This window comes from Clarias gariepinus, chromosome 3 (assembly GCF_024256425.1).
Source record: "Clarias gariepinus isolate MV-2021 ecotype Netherlands chromosome 3, CGAR_prim_01v2, whole genome shotgun sequence".
In the NCBI taxonomy this organism is placed as follows: domain Eukaryota; kingdom Metazoa; phylum Chordata; class Actinopteri; order Siluriformes; family Clariidae; genus Clarias; species Clarias gariepinus.
In genome coordinates, this window is record NC_071102.1 from 28,852,848 (window position 1) to 28,872,924 (window position 20,077).

The 20,077-nt window shown below is 38.0% G+C and overlaps 1 protein-coding gene across 1 annotated transcript in view; it reads right to left on the reverse strand.

Annotated features, from left to right (window-relative positions):
* The window catches only part of pag1 (phosphoprotein membrane anchor with glycosphingolipid microdomains 1), a 56,775-nt gene that overhangs the window by 14,083 nt on the left and 22,615 nt on the right, over nucleotides 1–20,077 (reverse strand). Inside the window, exons 2-4 of the mRNA XM_053492229.1 lie at nucleotides 7,111–7,138; nucleotides 3,505–3,698; nucleotides 2,566–2,617 (exon numbers count right to left, since the gene is read on the reverse strand). Of these exons, the coding sequence (XP_053348204.1) occupies nucleotides 2,566–2,617; nucleotides 3,505–3,650 (198 nt within the window). The 5' untranslated portion in view covers nucleotides 3,651–3,698; nucleotides 7,111–7,138. The remainder of the gene's footprint in view (nucleotides 1–2,565; nucleotides 2,618–3,504; nucleotides 3,699–7,110; nucleotides 7,139–20,077) is intronic.

Below are 20,077 nucleotides of genomic sequence, written 5' to 3' on the forward strand. Positions count from 1 at the left end.
TCTGTAGAAGAAAAGGTGAGCGCTACCATCACTCCTGTGTCATGCCAACTGTAAAGCATCCTGAAACCATTCATGTGTGGGGTTGCTTCTCATCCAAGGAAGTGGGCTCACTCACAATTTTGCCCAAAAACACAGCCATGAATAAAGAATGGTACCAAAACACCCTCCAACAGCAACTTCTTCCAACAATCCAACAACAGTTTGGTGAAGGACAATGCATTTTCTGGCACGATGGAGCACCGTGCCATAAGGCAAAAGTGATAACTAAGTGGCTCGAAACCAAAACGTTGAAATTTTGGGTCCATGGCCTGGAAACTCCCCAGATCTAATCCCATTAAGAACTTGTGGTCAATCCACAAGAGGCGGGTGGACAAACAAAAACCCTCTAATTCTAATAAACTCCAAGAAGTGATTATGAAAGAATGGGTTGCTATCGGTCAGGATTTGGTCCAGAAGTTGATTGAGAGCATGCCCAGTCGAATTGCAAAGGTCCTAAAAAAAGAAGGGCCAACACTGCAAATACTGACTCTTTGAATAAATGTCATGTAATTGTCGATTATAGCCTTTGAAACGTATGAAGTGCTTTTAATTATATATCAGTCCATCCCAGAAACAACTGAAACATCTAAAAGCAGTTCATCAGCAAACTTTGTGAAAACTAATATTTGTGTCATTCTCAAAACTTTTGGCCACGACTGTACATGTGAAGATGTATGATTACACAGATTTTGTCAGATTCTTCCCAAAGGACTTTCTGCTTCCCTACATGCCTGATTCACATTACACTAACATTCGTCCATTCATGCATTTCTTTCTTCTTACTACTTTATTGTATAATTAATAATGGTGCCCAGCATCAGCCTTTTCAGCATTTGGACCTAGAAGACCTTGTTTATACACTACAATTCAAAAGTCTGGACACACCATCTAATTCCATGTTCTTTCCTGATTTTTATTTCTTCCTACATTGTAAAACAATGCTAAAACGACCAAATTATGCAATGATCTCCTTTGAACAGTTAATATTGAGACACGCATTATATATATATATATATATATATATATATATATATATGTATGTATGTATGTATGTATATCGAACAGCCTTAACATTAAAACCACTGACGGATAAATTGAATCACATAGATTATCACATTAATAATCAAGCAGAAAGCAGAAACAATAAATAAGCAAAAGGATCTGTGTGACTTGGATAAGCTGCACATTGTGATGGCCAGATGACTATATTACAGCATCTTCAAGACAATCTTGTTGGATTTCCTGGTATACAGTGTTCTGTACTTACCAAAAGTGGGCCAAACGAGGACAACCAGTGAAAAGGGATGGACACAAAGACTCACTGATGCATGGGAGATGCAAAGACCAGAAGATTCGGTCCAATGCCATAGGAGAGCTAGTATAGCATATATGCTGAAATGCTGAAAACGTTCATGCTGGTTTATCTGGGAAGGAGATGGCACCAGGATGCAATATGGGATGAGGACAAGCCAGTAGAGGCAATGTGATGCTTTGGGTAGTGTTCAGTTGGGAAACCTTGGGTCCTGCCACTCATGGATATCATCACCTACTGTACCCAAACACTGCTGCAGACCAGGTAACATCACTTCATAGAAAATGCATTCTTGAATGAAGTCTTCTTTCAGCATTGTTCAGAAATGGTTTGAGAGACATGACATACTGTAGGGTTCAAGTCTTGTGGAGTTCATGCCTCGATAGTTCAGAGCTGATGTATGTTGTATTTACAGGTGTGCTAATGCTCTTTCAAATGTTTAATTTTATTATTTGTCAAGCATATTTGCCTAAAGCATTAAAAAATAATAATTTACTAATGTAAAACAAGAAAATCAACTAAGTAGATCAACTTTTTTTTTTTAAACGAGGAACATTTTAAGCAAGGAAATAAAGATCCACATGCAGCAGACTGGACATTCAGCAAACCAGGCAATGAGCCATGAAGACAAGCTGGCAACCATACTGAGACATGGCTACTAGCAACAATGGATGCTTAATACTTTCCCAGAGTTGTGTGTGTGTGTGTATATCTATGCTGTGCACGTGCAAACCTCAGTACACCCTTCGGTTTCAATATGCAAGTGTATTCATCACATGACAAGTCAAACGAGATTTTCATAGATGCTCTCTGCTTCTAAACAATGCTGAACTCCTGACCTTTTGTCTCACATGATAATTTCCCAGCCTCCATGCAGAGGGCACATGCACAGAAAGGCTCCCCATGTCCCCTGGCAAGACAAAGCAGCGAGTCTGCCTGCTTCATGTTTTCCTCCCACTGAGTTCGAGCTCCACAAAGCCCCTTCAGTGTGCTGTCTTTAGGCCCGTCCTCAAACTACAAAACTACTAAATAAACCACGCACCATCACACATCAGCTCTCTCCAAATCAACTCCAAGTCAGCTGTTAAGAAAAAAAAAAAGCCTAAAAAATGATTAAAAGATGCCGTGGGGCTCTGCTTTGATTCTCAGCCATGCATAGAGAATGATGTGAAATGCGGAAAATCCTTCACATGAAAAGCATCCCACTTACGTACCCCATTCATCAGGTTCTCATGGTCTCCAGGGAGCTGGGTTGCTTTCTTTTGCCTGGGGAATAAAGAAGGAGAGAAAATGCATCAGTAAAAAACATTTGAGTAACTCTGCAAGTTTGATCCTATAGTATGTGGCGCTGGCATGCGTGGAAGATCATTCATTAAGTGGGTCTGTAAGTCTGATGATTGACATTTTGTTTATAAATGTATACCAGTTTGCTAGTGTGTTAATTAATTAGATTGACTGCAGGGGTAGTTTGCAAGCAAACAGGTTCCCCATTTATAAAATTGATCATTATGGTGAAGGAAATTTAATTATACATAAGAAAGCTACCAGGGCAGTGGGTATAAATGGGCGAGCGGGGTTAAAATAAAAAGACTGACAAGTTTTCGCATCCACATGAGATTATTTGCTGCTAACCAGTTATTATGATTATTTGGGATTTTTGTAAAACAAATACACAGAATTGTATAAAGAAGCATGGCGAGACCTGCAGGTGATCACTTCCTCTAAATTAAGACACAATAATTAGGACTGTCTCTGGATGTTCAAATCCCAGCACAACCAAGCTGCCACTGCTGTTCTCTTGTTAAATTCTTTAACTCTCAACTGCTCTATTATATAAATGAGATAATAATACTATAAGTTGTTCCCTTATACAGTAGAAGCTTCTGCAAATGTTATAGAATGTAAAAAAAAAAAAATAATAATAGTAAGGCTGCTAGTGTAATAATCATGATCAAGACGAAATATTTACTTCAGAATTTTTTTTTTTTTTTTAATCATAGATGAACTAACACCCTCGCACCTAGTACCACAAAGCACAGTCAATAATAGCAATGTTTCGCATACGATACACCGTATTTAAGAGCCCAATCCCAGGAGAAGCAGAGAGATGAGTGTGATGATAATGATGACGATGACTATAATGAGGTACTCACCCTTGACAGCCAGTACAAAGAACCAGCAGCACAGTGAGCAGCAAAAAGGCCCAGAATGCTGTAAGCGTAGTCACTACAGTCAGCTCAGCGCTGATCTCCGATCCTGCAACCCCTGAACCCCACAGAGCACTCAACACAGGAGCCATTACACATCACACCAAGCAGCCGCTACATCGGCTACACACTAACAGGAGCTAAGGACAGAGAGAGAGAGAAAGAAAAAGGCGATGTGTCACATAAGTCAACATCAACCGTTGAAACACATGCAGTAACACTACTAAACGCCTTTTCCTGTATGAAACTCTACCCCATTTACACACTGTTACAGTTAAATAGGCGTTTCCAACAAACAAAGCAATTCCTGACATCAAAACAATTAGTTAAACACAATAAAGTGAATTCTACTTTTTGGTTTCCACAATTAATTAAACCTAAATCAACGGCGCAGTTAAACTAAGCTTTGATTCTCAGGCATGCATAGAGAAATGATGTGAAATGCAGAAAATCCTTCACATGAAAAGCGTAGATTTATTTTTTTAGTCTTCTTTGACTTAAAGGCTAAAATGAATCCTTCGAATTTTGAGGTTCATATCTATAAGTTTAACTAGATTCATAAAATAAATTAGTAATACACTGAGATACATACAGCATATAGGCTCACATCACATCACACACATTGATAAGCCATCATATTAAAAGCTCTGACAGGTGAAGTGAATAGCATTGATTATCTCAAAGGGTGGGCAGTATTAAGTAGGAAGTGAACAGTGAAGAGCCAGGGATATGAGAGACTTTAACAACGGCCACATTATGATGGCTAAAAAGCTGGGTTACAGAACCTCCAAAACACCAGGGCCCATATTCACAAAGCTTCTTAAGTCTAAAAGTTGCTACTAATGATGAAAAACTTGAATTATGACATTTTTTTTTTAATTTCCTCTTACATTTAGGACTAAATCTTAGTAAAGATAAAAATTATTCACAAAACATTTTAGACTTTAAAAAAAAAAAAAAAAAAAAAAAGCTCCTAAGGTTAAAGTCTCTCTTGGATTGTTGGCTACATGCAACTTACAGTAAATAGACTGTTCTGCAATCATGTAAATTGGTAAAAGGAGAGCTATTTTCTTCCATTACTCTGAAATGGATTACAAGTGATAAAATCAGTATGGTAAATAAATATAGAAACTTAAATATAGTTACACCTGTGTGGAAATAAGTTGCTTTAAAAGTAGACACATTCACATTTGGAGATTTTAAATATTTTTAAGATATGAAAATTATATTTTATTAGCCTATAAAAGAAACTTTGCATAAAGTAGCTTGCATTCATGATTATACAATTTCTTTATATACAAACGTTATGATTTCACTGTCTATTCTATTCTATTGTATTTCCACAAAGAGCCCATTTTAGGACCTTTACAGATTTTATTTTTATCAAACCAATCACAGTCCTTGAATAGCTGCGTCATCCCTAGCAACGGGGTCAACCTTCTCGCTAATATAAAGGTTTTTGTACTTTCCTTACTCTGACTTACTCTAAGAAGTTTCCTAAATCACTTTTAGTCTAGATCTCCCAGCTAGGACTTTTTAAGCTAAGATAAGAGCTCTCTGAGAGAATTCTAAGAAGCTTTGTAAATGCGGGCCCTGGTCTTTTGGGATGTTCCTGGTATGTAGTGGTAAGTAGCTACCAAAAGTAGTTTAAGGAAGGACAATCGGTGAACTGTTGGAGTCATGGGTGCCCAAGGCTCATTAATCTGTATGGGAAGCAAAAGTCATCTATCCTGTTTGGGCCAATCTCACAAAAGAGCTACTGTAGAACAATTTGCCTAAATGTTTATGGCAGGTGTCAGAACCCAGAGTGCATGTGAACATCAGAACTAGACCATGGAGTGATGGAAGAAGGTGTCCTGGTTTGATGGATCATCATCTTAACCTAAAGATAGCTGGGTGCACAAAACTTTTGCGCCATTAAAGAAATCGGAACAAATATTTTACTGTGTCAGGCAACAAAGTGCCCAAAGGTACAATTTAAAAATTGATTATTTATGTAACAACCTTAGCTGCAACCTCATTTCCCCGCTCATCTGTTCCAACCTTTCAGCATTCAGCATCACCAATATACTAATCACCATCACTAGTCATCATCTTCACCTGTTTTTTTAATGGTTTATGCCTTAAGTTAGTTAATGATTAAATGATTCATAGGTTAAAAAACATTCCTCTGAAGTTGGTCAGGTACAGCGACTGGCTTGAAAATGAGAACCAAAAAAGGAGGTCTCTCATTTTCGAGGAGTGAATTGTTAACAGTAAACTACTTAAGTTATTTAAATTGACAGAAAAAAAGAAGTTCAAGCTCTTCCAGAGCCAATTTGAAGGCAAAGTGTGTGAAGAGTTGTTATTATTAACAGTATTATCATTATTATTATACTTAATAAAATCTGCAAACAACTCTTTTAACAAGGTGGGGTACACCCTGGACATGGTCCCAATCTATTGCATGACACACACACACATGCATGCATGTCTTTGGACTGTGGGACGAAACCTACTAAGCACGAGGAGAACATGTAAACTCCATGCACACAGACCCCGAGGTGGGAATCGAACCCTCGACCCTGCCAGTGCGACGCCACAGTGCTAACTATTACTCACCATGTTGCCTAACTAACAGACAATATATTTTTAAAAACTGCATAATGGTCTGTCACAATAAAAAAAGGATGAATACAATTATAAGATAAATATACAAATACAGTATGTGACACTAGATTTGACAGTTACTTGTTACAGTAGCTGTCTTGAACATGATCCAATTTTTTGCAGACTGCAGTGTCAGTTTCCTCCAGAAGGGGGTGCGCAAACTCAAACACCAGCCTGCAGTCTGACAATCTGCGTAAACAAACTACTGCTGAGTGTTTCAGTAAGTAAGACCTGCATTGATCTGACAGTGATCACGAGGCTTAGGCCGGATTCAGCAAAGCCCCTGTGTGGTGTTATTTTTAGGCAGGGAGGGAAGCAGAGTGCACCCCACCTCCACAAACTGAATGCGCAGATAACAATCAGATGGCTGGCATCCCGGAGAGTGGCACACAGCCCGACTCTTTTGTGTCTGAGGAGGAGTCTCTCAGAGGGGAGAGTCTTTCCTCCTCACTTAGTCACTCAGTCTACGTCTGGGAATGGAGAGCTTTAGACTGACAAAGTGCTGGCACCTCACAGTCGGCAACCTCGATTGAGTATATTTTGCTGCTCTGCTCTTATATAAAAAGAACGTGTGATGTGGGGAAAAAAAAGCCTATTGAAGCCTGCAGCATATGCAAATAATCAGCTTGGTGAGATGAGAGGATTAGGTGTGTCCTGTTGCATCCAGGTACAAGTTCCTAGAATATGAACAAGAAGTGTTATGACATCTCACCAACTGTTGTGTTTTATGCAAATGAACCCAGTTTGTGATTCCAGATAAACTGCAAACCAGCTTTAAAACAAATTTGCCATAGAATGTGTGTTTACAGTGAAGAAATTTCAATAATATATAGCATTATATCTAACACAATTGAATTATGTGTAATTTCCTGAAGTTGCCATGGGAAATAAATGCCATCCTACCTGGATACTTGGAACTGCCGGTCCCTGCCTGCAATGGAACAGATAAGAGAGAGATATTAGAGACAGTGGGTACACACACAAACAGTAAGCGAGACATACATCTGCCCTGGGAGAGGCATACTGATACTCTGATATGATACACACCATGACATCATGCACCAACATATTTTTTATTATAGATCGAAGTCCCAGTGCATTTCTTTTAAAGATGATGTGTGCTATGGAACAAAAACGTATAGGAATGATACATCATGAACAAAAGCTGCATATACTAACATAGTCTACATAAAGTTTTCGAGATTTTGGTTATTTTCCATAATAAAAATGAGTGGCACCATGATACAGGTGCTTTACAGATACAGAGCTTGATGCTGAAGATTGTCCTCAAACATAAAAAAACATGATGTTTGTTGATTGTTTACTCTACACTTCACTTCCTGTAGGTGTGAACAAGTGTCTAAGTGTGTGAAGGTGCTCAGCGGTAGACTGGCACCTCAGTCGGAGTGCATCCCCCTACTTGAATGAGTAAATACACAAAATAACAACCAGAATACTGAATTCTTATGGTGCAGATACTTGATTATCTATCAACTTTCAGGTCAGGATTAAAGCTTGGATTTTCTTTAAATAAATATGTTCATTTATCCAGAATCATGACTGCGTAATCAGCACAAATAATCATGATTAGACTGTTATTATGATATAATATTTGTGACAAGACTACTGTTAGCTAAATCCATCTCAAATATATTAGAAGAGCTTGAAATGCACATAGTGGAATATTCTGCCCTTTCGTTGGTGTATGTGTAGGTTTCTGCATTGCCAGGGTAAAACAGCTTGTACTGTATTTCTAACATGCTCTTTTAGAGTAAAGGGTGATATAAGAGATCCATCTTCAACCAGCCATGCTGTGATGTACCTTGGGTGAACAGTCAGGCTGCCTCAGATGGATTATACTGCTTCAGGGGATGAGCAAGATACACAACTGTAATAAGAGTATTACGCAGGTAGGAATGAACTGGAATCCATATTAACTTAAACACATCTCCTGTTATACTGAACTTCCAGTCTCACACAGTATGTGGCAGATCAATCCCTGCTATCCGTTATCACCCAAATGAGGATGGGTTCCCTGTTGAATCTGGTTCCTCTCAAGGTTTCTTCCTACCGCCATCTAAGGGAGTTTTTCCTTGCCACTGTTGCTGTCATCCTAGACAATCTTTTCATTTTGATTCATACACATTCACATTTCATACAAACCAAAATTATTCTTTCGATTGTGTAAAGCTGCTTCGCGACAATGTCAATTGTTAAAAGCGCTCTACGAATAAAATTTAATCTTGTCGTCTATGTGGAACTTCTACCAGACTGCTGCTTTCCTTTTAGAAACGGATGCAATGCACATATTACAATAATTACAAAAATAAAAGGATGAAAGTATGTTGTAGTTTCTCAGCATCATGGCAAGTTAGCAATTTGTCTTTTTTATATAGAAATCAAATGGTAGACCAGCATCAAGGATTATACCAAGATGTTTAATTTTTGGTTTCACTCAAAAAAAAAAAAAAGACCTCAAGCTTTAGGGTGATACCATGAGTAGTCCGTATTTCTGTTTTATTACAAACTCTCTATTCATTAAAAGGCTTTGGAAATTTTCATTTTGTGCATCTGTGTTGCTAAATTCAATCAAACTGATACATAAAGACAAATGGTGTATCATCAGGCCATAAAGCAGCCCTGTTCGCTAATGTGTTTCTAATGAAGAAATATCAGCAATTGGTATTCACACTGAACTGCCATTCACATTAACGAACTGTGACATTTTTAATCAAGCTTTGTGCAAGCATTTGCACTAACGAGTCAAAGGAGCCACACATGCAGTCCAAAGCATACGACTTGAGATTTAACAGAGAAAAGATTTATTTTCCTTAGAAATATAACAGCTGAGGTTCAAGCCATTAAAAATATGAGAATGGAAAAACCATTGAACGAGGAATGTATTTGGACAGGCATCGCCTCCAGACTGGAATGTTGTTAAAGCTGTGGCTATGCTTGCTTACTCTCGTGTGCTCAAACTATACAGCTCATATGCTAGAATGGCATCTTTCTGTAATACCACCTTCACACATTGCCAGTTTTCACTTCCGTGTGTCTGTTTCGGTATCCCTCGTTCCCATACTTTTTTCTTTTTTTTGTTCCTGTATTTCTTTTTTCATTCGTTGTTGTACTTTTTCATTGCATTTCGTTTTCCTTTCAGTTGGATGATCTTTCATAAAATATTACTTACTGCATTATGGTGAACTAACAAAAAGGCAAATTATAATAAGATCACATAAAATATCACAATGTTTAAAAAGGATGAAACATAGTAACGTCATACTACAAGTAAACTCTACATTAAATTACATTTATTACAAAAGCCAAGCTATGTGTTGTAGTAATAAGCAAATAAGTCAAGCATAACACTAAAAAGAGGAAACCATCTGCATTTCAGTTTCTTTTTGGGTTTTACACCTGTGATGTCATTACCCTTTTTAAGTTCATATAACCGCCCTAAATTTTTGACATGAAAAATTGTATGAAAATACAGATGCCTGTTAATCTTAGCAAAGTGTACGCATATGGCATGATGCCAACTAGTACCACAGGTACCACTTTTGCATATTCTACTGACAGAACATATTCATCATCTTTAACTTTTGAAAAAGCTTCACAGACATGCTTCATACTGTAGCGTACTGTGTAGTGTCTGCAATTCATCATGTTGTATTCTGGATGGTTCGAATCAGCACAAAAAAAGAAGTGTGAAAATCTAGCATGCATATGAAGGCCTGTGGTATGAGATTCAAGCCCCTCCGCAGAGGAACTGTACCACAGAGGGACTTTGTAATTTGGTGAGCCTCTGACAAAGCATCCGCTGGAATGTTTTCAAACACAAACCACAGGCATGTCTTAAATAAAGAACTGGATTTGGGGAGGGGGTAACTCAGTAAAGACGTTTTTCTGGGCCGCTTCATTATTAAAAGATTTTGTGCTGACGGGGGAAACGTTACCCTGAGTTCTAATAATAGCACTGCTATGAGTTTAGAATGCACCTCTGTTTTATAATTTCTGTACAAAAAATTTCATTTCAAGTATTTTATTTTTAAACATGAGTATAATTTGCAAATCTTCTCTAGACCTGAATTTTAGAGTATTATGCTCTATAATACTTTAAATTATAGAGCATAATACAGCATAGAGCATACATAATACTGTATGCTCTATGCTGTGCATTACAATTAAATTTCACTGGGTTTAATTGGTTGGCATGGTCCCCAGTGGTTGTGACCTACAACTTGCAGGGTAGTGGGCCTATAGTTTTTGTTCATAGATTTTGCATAATCTTCCTGTGCTTGTTTCTCCCTGAGCACTATGGTTTCTCCCACAGTCCAAACACATGCATTGTAGGCTGATCGGGAGTTTCCAAATTGCCTGTAGTGTGTGATTGTTGTGCACACCCATAAGTTTTCCTGGGATAGGCTTCAGGCACTCCGTGGCCATACACACGATAAGCGGTATAAATTATAACATATTAATGAATGGATCTAAGGGGTTTAAACTTGCTCCAGCATGACTGCACCTGTACATAAAGTAAGCTCTAGGAAGACATGGTTTACCAAGTTTGGTGTAGAAGACCTCACACACCCCAACCTCAATCTCAACCCCACTAAAAACCTTTGGGACGAAACGAAACAAGGCTGTCTCATCCAAAATCAGTGCCTGTCCTCACAAATGCTCAAGGTTAAATGAGCATAAATAACTACATCCACAATCGAAGATCTGGTGAAAAGCCTTCCCAGAAAAGAGACAATTATTATAACAGCAAATGTGCGACTAAATCTGGAATGTGATGTTCAACAATTGCATACGTTATTGTCAGGTGTCTACAAACCTTGGGCCATATAAAGCATAAAAGATGATTATAGCTAAGAGGAACCTAGAGCTGATCTAGTAATATGATAGAGGCAGTGATTTTATAATGGATTTTAGAAATTTTGAAACAATATGATTTTGTTTGTCTAATATTCATGTTAACTGGCATTATTTAACCACTTTTATTACTTGTGATAATGAATAAAGAGTTGTACAGACTACATTAATTTAGCATGCAAAATTCTTTATCAAGATTAATTAGCTTCAAAAATGTCTAATTAATTCAGAATTTAAGCAGAGATATATACATTAAAGCTATATATTTAAAATGTAAAAATCTGTCCCTAAAGAGCAAGAGCTGAAGGCGAACATGGCATATTAAAAAATCCCAGAAACAACATGAGGAAAAACTCTTAAGAGGAAACCAACTCAAAAAGGAACATCATCCTCATCTGGTTGACACTGGATAGTTTAATGATAACTAATTATTGGCATACCAACACTTACATGCTCATTTACACACTACAAGCAATTTGGGACAAATGAGTCTAATCTGCATGTCTTTGGACTATAGGACGAGACCGGAGCACCCGGAGGAAACCCACTAGGTTTGGAGAGAACATGTAAATTCCATGCACACACAGACAGCAAGTAAAAGCCAGAGTTCTTTCCGACCCGCTTAAATCACATCCGTTCATGCTTGTGTGAGGAAATTGAATAGATTTCGTTGCAAGCCTCATGACATGACATGTGCTTGCTTTACTGTTTTGGCCATCAGTGATGACCGCAGTGAACCTGACAGGCAGCGGAGCCTTAACTGACAACATTAACAGCTCTATAATGTCACTTCGCAGAGGATGACTGACTGTAACCTGAGCTAATCTGGTTCAGTGACACATAAGGTACAAATGATCTCAAATGTGAGATTTAGAAACCTAAATAAATCATTTGGTATTTTAAACAGACCGTCTTATGTTGTTTTTCACACTAAAAAACACTAGAGTAAAAAGACTAAGAAAGAAAATTGAAAATAAAATGAAAAATTGTAGTCATTCAGCTCAAAACTTTGTGTCAAACTATTTTGAGCAGGTGTAAAATGTAATGTTTTGAGAAACATTCTGTACCCTAGCTAACAGCAGTGAAAAGTGTAAACAATTCAACAAACTCATAAAACAACTAAGAAATCCTGACAGCTCAGATAAGCTAGTTGGCTAGCAGTAGCAGTGAAGCTAAGAATTTGACTAATCCTTTTAGTAATCCTGTCTTATTAGCTATTTGGCTATCTTTAGCTGTGAAGAGTATAGACATTTTTGAATATGAATAAACATCCTGTCAGAACTATTATCAGGTTAGCTCCTGTTAGCTGTCTTGCTACAAAAATGCATTTGTGCACTAGAAATATTTCTTCCTACTCTAGGACATTCTCTGTGGCGTTCTTCAGGCACTTTTTTGTGAAAAACACAAAACACACACACACACACAAAATAAAATTTTATGGTTGAACTACTCGTAAAAATGATGTGTGTCTGTTCCCCTTCTAACAGTTTAGACAAAAACCAGGCTATGGCTTACATGGCTATCAAAGTTTACAGTTAGTTATCATCATATGCCTTCTGAGATCATTATTCTGGTCAAGATTCGGTCAAGTTTGGACTCAAAGGCCAAAGGCAGTAAACATAGATCATACCTTCGTCCCGTGCCTCACACTGCACATAGTCTTGTACATGTGCAAGGACACGTCCTCTCAAGCCCCACCAACAATCTTATCAGGGCAGCTAATTAACTGGGTCTGATTTTAGTGTGATGGCTGTCTGTGTGGTCTGAAAGTCAAGAGGATGGAGGAGACCACCGAACAGAACGAAAAGGAGTGCTGCAGAAGATACATCCATGACAAATACGTACCTGCATGTTTCTGTAACAACAGTTCTTATCATACAGGTGAATTATCTGGAGATAATACTAGCATGCAAGTGTTGTGTACATTGTTTCTGCTTGTCAGAAGATCCACGTAGAGGTTTTGACATTAAAACATAAGTTAAATGTTTTATATATAAAACATTATATATGTTTATATATGTTTTAATGTCAAAACCTCTACGTGGATCTTCTGACAAGCAGAAACAATGTACACAACACTGAATGAACACCTGGATAGTATGCTGAAGTAACATTTAACATATGAATGAACACCTGAATAGTATGCTGAAGTAACATTTAACTAGTTAAACACTGACAAGACTTGTTGTTTCTTGTTTTATAGTAACAGTGTCAGGCCTGGGAAAACTCTTGGCGTGTAAATAGAGCTGTTAAGGCATGTGCCACACTACATAGATTTACACACTATTTACAGCTATGGTGAAACGCTAGACAGCCTATATACTACTGTATATACTATGACCACTAAGATGTGAGCTGAACAACACTGATCAACAACTATACACCAGCTAACTGGTGATACGATCATGGGCACCCAGGATTCACACATGCCCTAAAGGACCAAAGGCCAGCTTGTCCTGTCCGATATCACAGAAAAGCCAATGTGGCAGGGATTGCCAAAAGGAAAACGTAATTTGCACATCTAGAGAGTGCTGGAATAAAAGAAGGGCACCAGAATGCCCAGTACACCACAGCCTGCCGCGCATAGGGCCCAGCAGGCAAAGAGCCCAAAGGTGCGAACCTAGCCTCCAAACAAAACAGTGCCCAGTGCTAGCAGGCACACATGGAATGGACGGGACAAGATTTTCCCACCTTCCAACCCACGGCACCCAAATCTGTACAGAGCTTTACATTTTTTCTAGTATTCTAGTAAAGTTATGGCTGATCGGTGTATACCATTATAGATTTTACCTAATTAATCCGGCAAAAAAATCATCACACACATTCACATTATGTTTACAAATTTTAGCCATGACCAATTATGGTGACTCTCGGAAACTAAAGAATTTATAGTGTACACATATGACCTCACATACACAGATCTCTCAATGGATATATCGTACACATAATGTCATTTTAGATGGGAAACTTCCTGCATTCCCCAAATACTACTGGATATGGACTCCAGGGGGATGTTCTCTACAAAGTGCACTAGAGACATTTCCTGTCACATATGACCTCTATTAGACTAAAAACCCAACACAGATCACACACACTAGTTCCCTTTGTTCAGAGCAACATATTAAAATGTGATTTGGTGGTTTTGAACAGGGGAAAGTTGTAAAGAGGAAGTTTATACGAGTTAATGCTCTACTCAATGTTTTTGCCTGCAAATCAACAAGCTTAGAACATGGACTGCATAACCAAAAAAGTGGCGACTGATTAAATAATCCAAAATTTATAAGGCCTTTGCTATGCAACTCAAATTTAAAGCCAAGAGCATTTATGAATGTTTAAAGTCTTCATTTTCTTTCCTTCTCCAGGTGTTCAAATTGGCTGAGCGCTATATTTAAAACTATGTGCTTTTCGCGGAGAGGCGAAGCTTCAGCATGCTCTATTTACATCTCACATTTTTTCTCTCTCACAGAAAAAGGGGTGCGATTAAAAACAAAATGAGTCAGCACTCAAAACAGAATGCAGAAGCACCGGACACTGACGTCTCCCCCGAGCCAGAGACTGGCAAAGTGCTTATCGCGGACCACTGCAAAATTAGCATCTCATTTTGTGGCATTTGGCAAACAGCCATGTGGACTTATTATGCCGAGCACACATGCATGAGAGATAAACACTGACACACGGCCACAGGTCCAGCCATGTTTTTACCCTGAAACACATTAAAATCAGCTCTAATCCATTAAAGTGTAATAGTATATTTTTTATTGGTAGGTAAAAATAGCTTCTATAGGTAACACATAGTGTTAATGTTTTGAACACAGGCTTTAACAAGTAAAAGATTCTTTCTGAAATACCATCTGTTTTTAAATCTAGTATGTCCAGAATTTGGCCGTTTTATAGACTTGAAGTAAATGAGCTTTACATGAACCATAAATGAACCATAAACTGTTACCGTTTTTTACACTGAATAATTCTAACAAACAACAAACTCATCTCAACTCAACTTCTGCTTGACGTTATAAGATTTTTTTTTTAACCACAAAGTACGGCATCTCTTTTTTAGATAGTAGACATTCTCATACTACTTCTAATACTTCTACTTATATGACATTTTTCAGATAAACTAATAAAGCAGCTCTACTGAATTATGTACACAGGATAACTGAGTTATCCTGTGTACAGCATTGTATGGGGCCTAGAGCCTATCCTAGAAGACATCCCCAATCACAGGGCACGAGGCGGGGGACACTCTGGACAGGGTAACAATCCATCGCAGGGCAGACACACCCAAGGCAATTTTGGAATACCAATTAACCCAATCTGCATGACTTTAGACTTGGAGCCATCTACAGTAGCACAGACATCTTGGGCATGTAATTCAACCAGAGCTGCACATGTTGTTGCACCTCTTCCACTCCTCCATAATGATATCACAGAGCTGCTGGATGTTAGACACATGGCACTTCGCCACTTTTTACTTGAGGTGCTCAATAGGGTTCAGGTCTAAAAACATAGATCTTGCCACTGTCAAACACATGAACATGATGAATAGGATATGTGACTTTGCATAGTTAAAGATGTACAGATGTTATCACTTAGGGTGTACTCCCTTTTGTTGCCAGCTATTTTGACAATAATGGCTGTATGTTGAGTTACAGGACAGTAAATCTATACTGTTATACAAGCTGCACAATTAGAGGGGTGTACTTACTTTTATAAGTGGGTGTATATACACATAAGATAGTTCAGTCATAAAGATAAGATTTGAGATCACGATTAGATTAGATTAGATTGATAGATTTAGTTTTGATTAAGTGTATGTTAAAGGACACATGTGGAAAGCACTGAATTCCTGTTACTTTACAACTGTACCTGATGAATTCAAAATATAACGAGAAATCACATCACCTTTTATCCTCCTACTTCACGCAATGTGGGCTTCAGTATCCTGTGCTACACTAACTACTTTATCTTAAGTGATCAGCATGACCCCCGTCTTTAAAATACCACTGAGAGCCTGTCAGCAAGGAGGACAGTCTCAGAATCGCTGCATCGCTCTTGGAATCTTTTTAATGCGAGACAGCCTTGTTCATCTGAAGCTAAATCTCTGTGCTATAATAATGTCTAGCTGGGCAGACAAAGGGTGAGTCATGTGTATGAGAGGGTTGTGCCACCTGCAGTTTGCAGAGATTGGAAACATGTAAATCCACTGCGCAGATTAATTATGACACATCCTGCAAAGCTGATAGCATGGATGGGTCATGCATCCTCTCTGGCCTGCTTGCTGATATATCATAATTGTAATTATTATCACCAGAGAACCTGCAGGATACCCACATGAATGTGGGGAGAAACGATACTCCCTTAAACGGAAACTCTGGTTAACAGGGAAAAAAAATCTACGTATTGATACATGTGCATAGACAGCAGGCCAGCAGGCAGTTTTGCAATATCATCTAAAGCATGTATGTTTAAAATATGAAACCAGCTCCCTGAAAGCATAAATCATAAAAAGGAAATTTAATTTTTAAAACATAAAAACAAGGACAAGTTAAGAACTCAAGGCTAAATATGTGATAACAGATGGCTTATACTGTAGGTGTATTGCTTTTAGATTATGCAGCATAACCTCAATAAAATCCTGGTCAGTTTCTGAGTAAGCCTGTGCTATATGACTTATGCGTGTACTGAAAATCAGATAATAAGATTATCAATTTTAAGACCACATTAGACCCATGCTGCATGATGTCATTTCGAACTACTACTCATACAATGTTGGGGACGGCATAACAAACTCGGAGGAAAGCGCTATCCGCCCCATCCATTTGCGTGAGTTTACAGCCACCTATGATTGTCTAGTTGATGCATGAGTGCAGGTAGGCCAACCCTGCCCTGCGAGAGAGGGCTACAGATGGTTGTAGCATCACCAGGGAATTGAACTCACAATCTCTGAATGATAGCAGCATTGGATCATTGAATTGATAATTTTTAACAGAAATCTTTAAGAATATCAGATTGTTTGTGTGATTGTATGTTTGTTTTTTCATCTTAGGTCACAATGTTGATACAATAATTAGGTGCCAGTCTATTAAGTGATCTAAGACCATAAGTTATAAATTATAGCCAATATTTTATTTTTCTGATTTGCATTTGTCTGAGACTGCATTATCAAGAATGCAGCCTGGGGGAAAAGGAGGGCACTTGGTCAGCTCTTGCCAAGCTAATCTTCTGAAAATGCTAAGATTACAGACCTAAATAGAGCTTTTTTAGCATAGATATATTTTAGCATTGTTTCTAATATCTATTCTGTTCAATTCGATTCAGTTTTATTTGCATAGTGCTTTTAACAGCAGGCATTGTCCTGAAACAGCTGGACATAGATTTAGATCTCTAATGAGCATAAAGTATGAGGTAACAGTATCAAAAGATAACATGAGGAAGACACTTTGAGAGGAACCTGGTTCAAAATTACCCTGTTGGTATTAACCTTGTTTAGAGGGTTTTTTAGCATGAGGATGTTTTGAATAAGAGTCTTATAATGAGCTTAGGATAAGATAAAATGAATAATAATTTATTAAAGAAATAAAGATTTTTTTATTCTGTAGTAGCAATACAAAATACAGACATTAGACAGTAAACAGGAACTAAACTAATGAGCAATGAAAGAAGGTGGCCTGGTTTAATGGATCACATTTCCTTTTACATCATGTGGATGGTTTACTTTCCTGGCCAACAGCTGGCTCCAGAATGCACCATGCAAAGAAGAAGAAGGCATACCAGTGAAGACAGTGTAATGCTCTGAGCAATGTTCTGATAAAAACTCCTGGATCCTGGCAGGTATGTGGACATTACTTTGACATGTAACACCTACCAAAAATTGTTATAGACCAAGTATTCCCTTATAGCAGTGTCCTCTTTCAGCAGGACAATGCACTTTGAACTCATGTTACTCAAACCATTCATAAATGATTTGGCTGTGCATCAAAGTGTTGATTGGCCCCCAAAGTCTCCAAGATTTCAGTTTGTGGGATGTGCAAGACTAACAAGTCTGAGTCATGAATGTCACATGAATACCTTGCAACTTACTGCCAACATCTTGGTGCCAGATGCCACAGCACACCTTCAGAAATCTTGTGGAGTCCATATCTTGATAGTTCAAAGTTGTTTTGGTAACACAAGACGTCTGGCAAATGCCTAAATGTAAATTTAAATGTACTGTGCATGCTGTTTATTAGATAGTCATGCAGCCTAAAAGGAAATACTGTATATACTGTACACATACAAATCTGGACATTATGGAAGAGTGGCAAGAAGAAAACCACTGTTGATAGAAATCCACAAAAAGTCTCATTTGCAGTCAGCTACAAGCCATGTAGGTGACACAGCAAACTTATGAAAGAAGACCAGATTTTTACTTTTTGCCCTAAATGCCAAACGTTACAGTATGTGTGGTGGAAAACTAACACTGTGCATGGTGGTGGCAGTATCATGTTGTGGATATTCTTTTCTTCTGCAGGGACAGGGAAGCTGGTCATAGTAGACAAGAAGATGGATGGAGCCAAATACAGGGCAATCGTAGAAGAAAACCTGTTAGAGTCTGCTAAAGACTTGAAACCAAGGTTCATCTTCAAGCAGGACAATGACCCTAAACATACAGCCAGTGTTACAATGGAATGGTTTAAATAAAAGTATATTGATTTGATAGAATGCCCCAGTCAAAGTCTAGAACTAATTTCAATTAAGAATCTGTGGCAAGACTTGAAAATTGCTGTTTACAGACGCTCTTCATCCAATCTGACTGCACTTCAGCTATTTTGCAAAGAAGAATGGGCAAAAATTTCACTCTCTAGATGTGCAAAGCTGGTAGAGACAAAAGATTTGCAGTGAACGGTGGTTCTACAAAGTATTGACTCAAGGGGACTGAATACAAATGCACGTCACACTTTTCAGATATATATTTGTAAAAAAATTTTTTTTTAACCATTTATCATTTTCCTTCCACTTCACAATTATGTGCCACTTTGTGTTGACTTATCACATAAAATACATTTATTTTTGTTTTTGTAACATGACAAAACTTGGCAAAGGTCAAGGAATATGAATACTTTTGCATGGCACATACTGTATATACACACAGTGACAGTTCACTCCTCATCAGAGATGAGAAGGTCAACAGTACCCCCTAAGACAGGCAACCCAAAAAATTTTTTAAATGCTTTGACTTGTGGTCTTTGATCACTTAATAGGACAGGAGTGGCAAATTAAAATGATGTGTGTGGCTGACAGCACACAGAGTAAGCATGTGATGGTCTTTGCCCTCCTTGCGTGGTACTTGCCGACTCGATGGGACAGGTGAAAATTGGCTATGAATAAATTAGGGAGAGAAAAAAAAAGTAAATCATTCTATAACATCCTTCCAAAAGGTCTCCCACAGAAGAAATATTGCAGCATAAGTCTAGCGTAGGGGTTGTCGATTCAGTTATGGTCGACGTTTAAGCACTATCCCAGATTTTTATTATTTGTTGATGCACTCTTAACCCAGTTCCAGTAGCTTCAAATCTCCTTAGTTGTTTTCTTTGCTCGATGCAGCCAAATAATTTAAGCCTTCTGAAACGGCGACCTTTTGGGCCAGGCAGTGAATTCATCATGTTATATTAACCTTATTTTTTGTATTTTCTTTACCCCCTATTTTTTCTGAAAAACAGCATAAAAATCATTAACATTTCATAATAAACAACAGAGATGAACATTAAATTCAGTCATTAGTTTTAATACAGAAAATCCTACTGTACAGTACATCCTGCAACACAATTAGCCACAATCCTACACCAAAAGCTCTGCAGAATTCTGAATTATGCCACAACACTAAGCCTGAAAGGTGCAATACAGTGCGACAGAACAATACATGAGCCTAATTGGATAACTCCTAGTTTAATGACACAGCACGTGTTTTTTAATGTCAGGATAAATACAGTGGAATGGAGAGTTACTGTACAAGCGC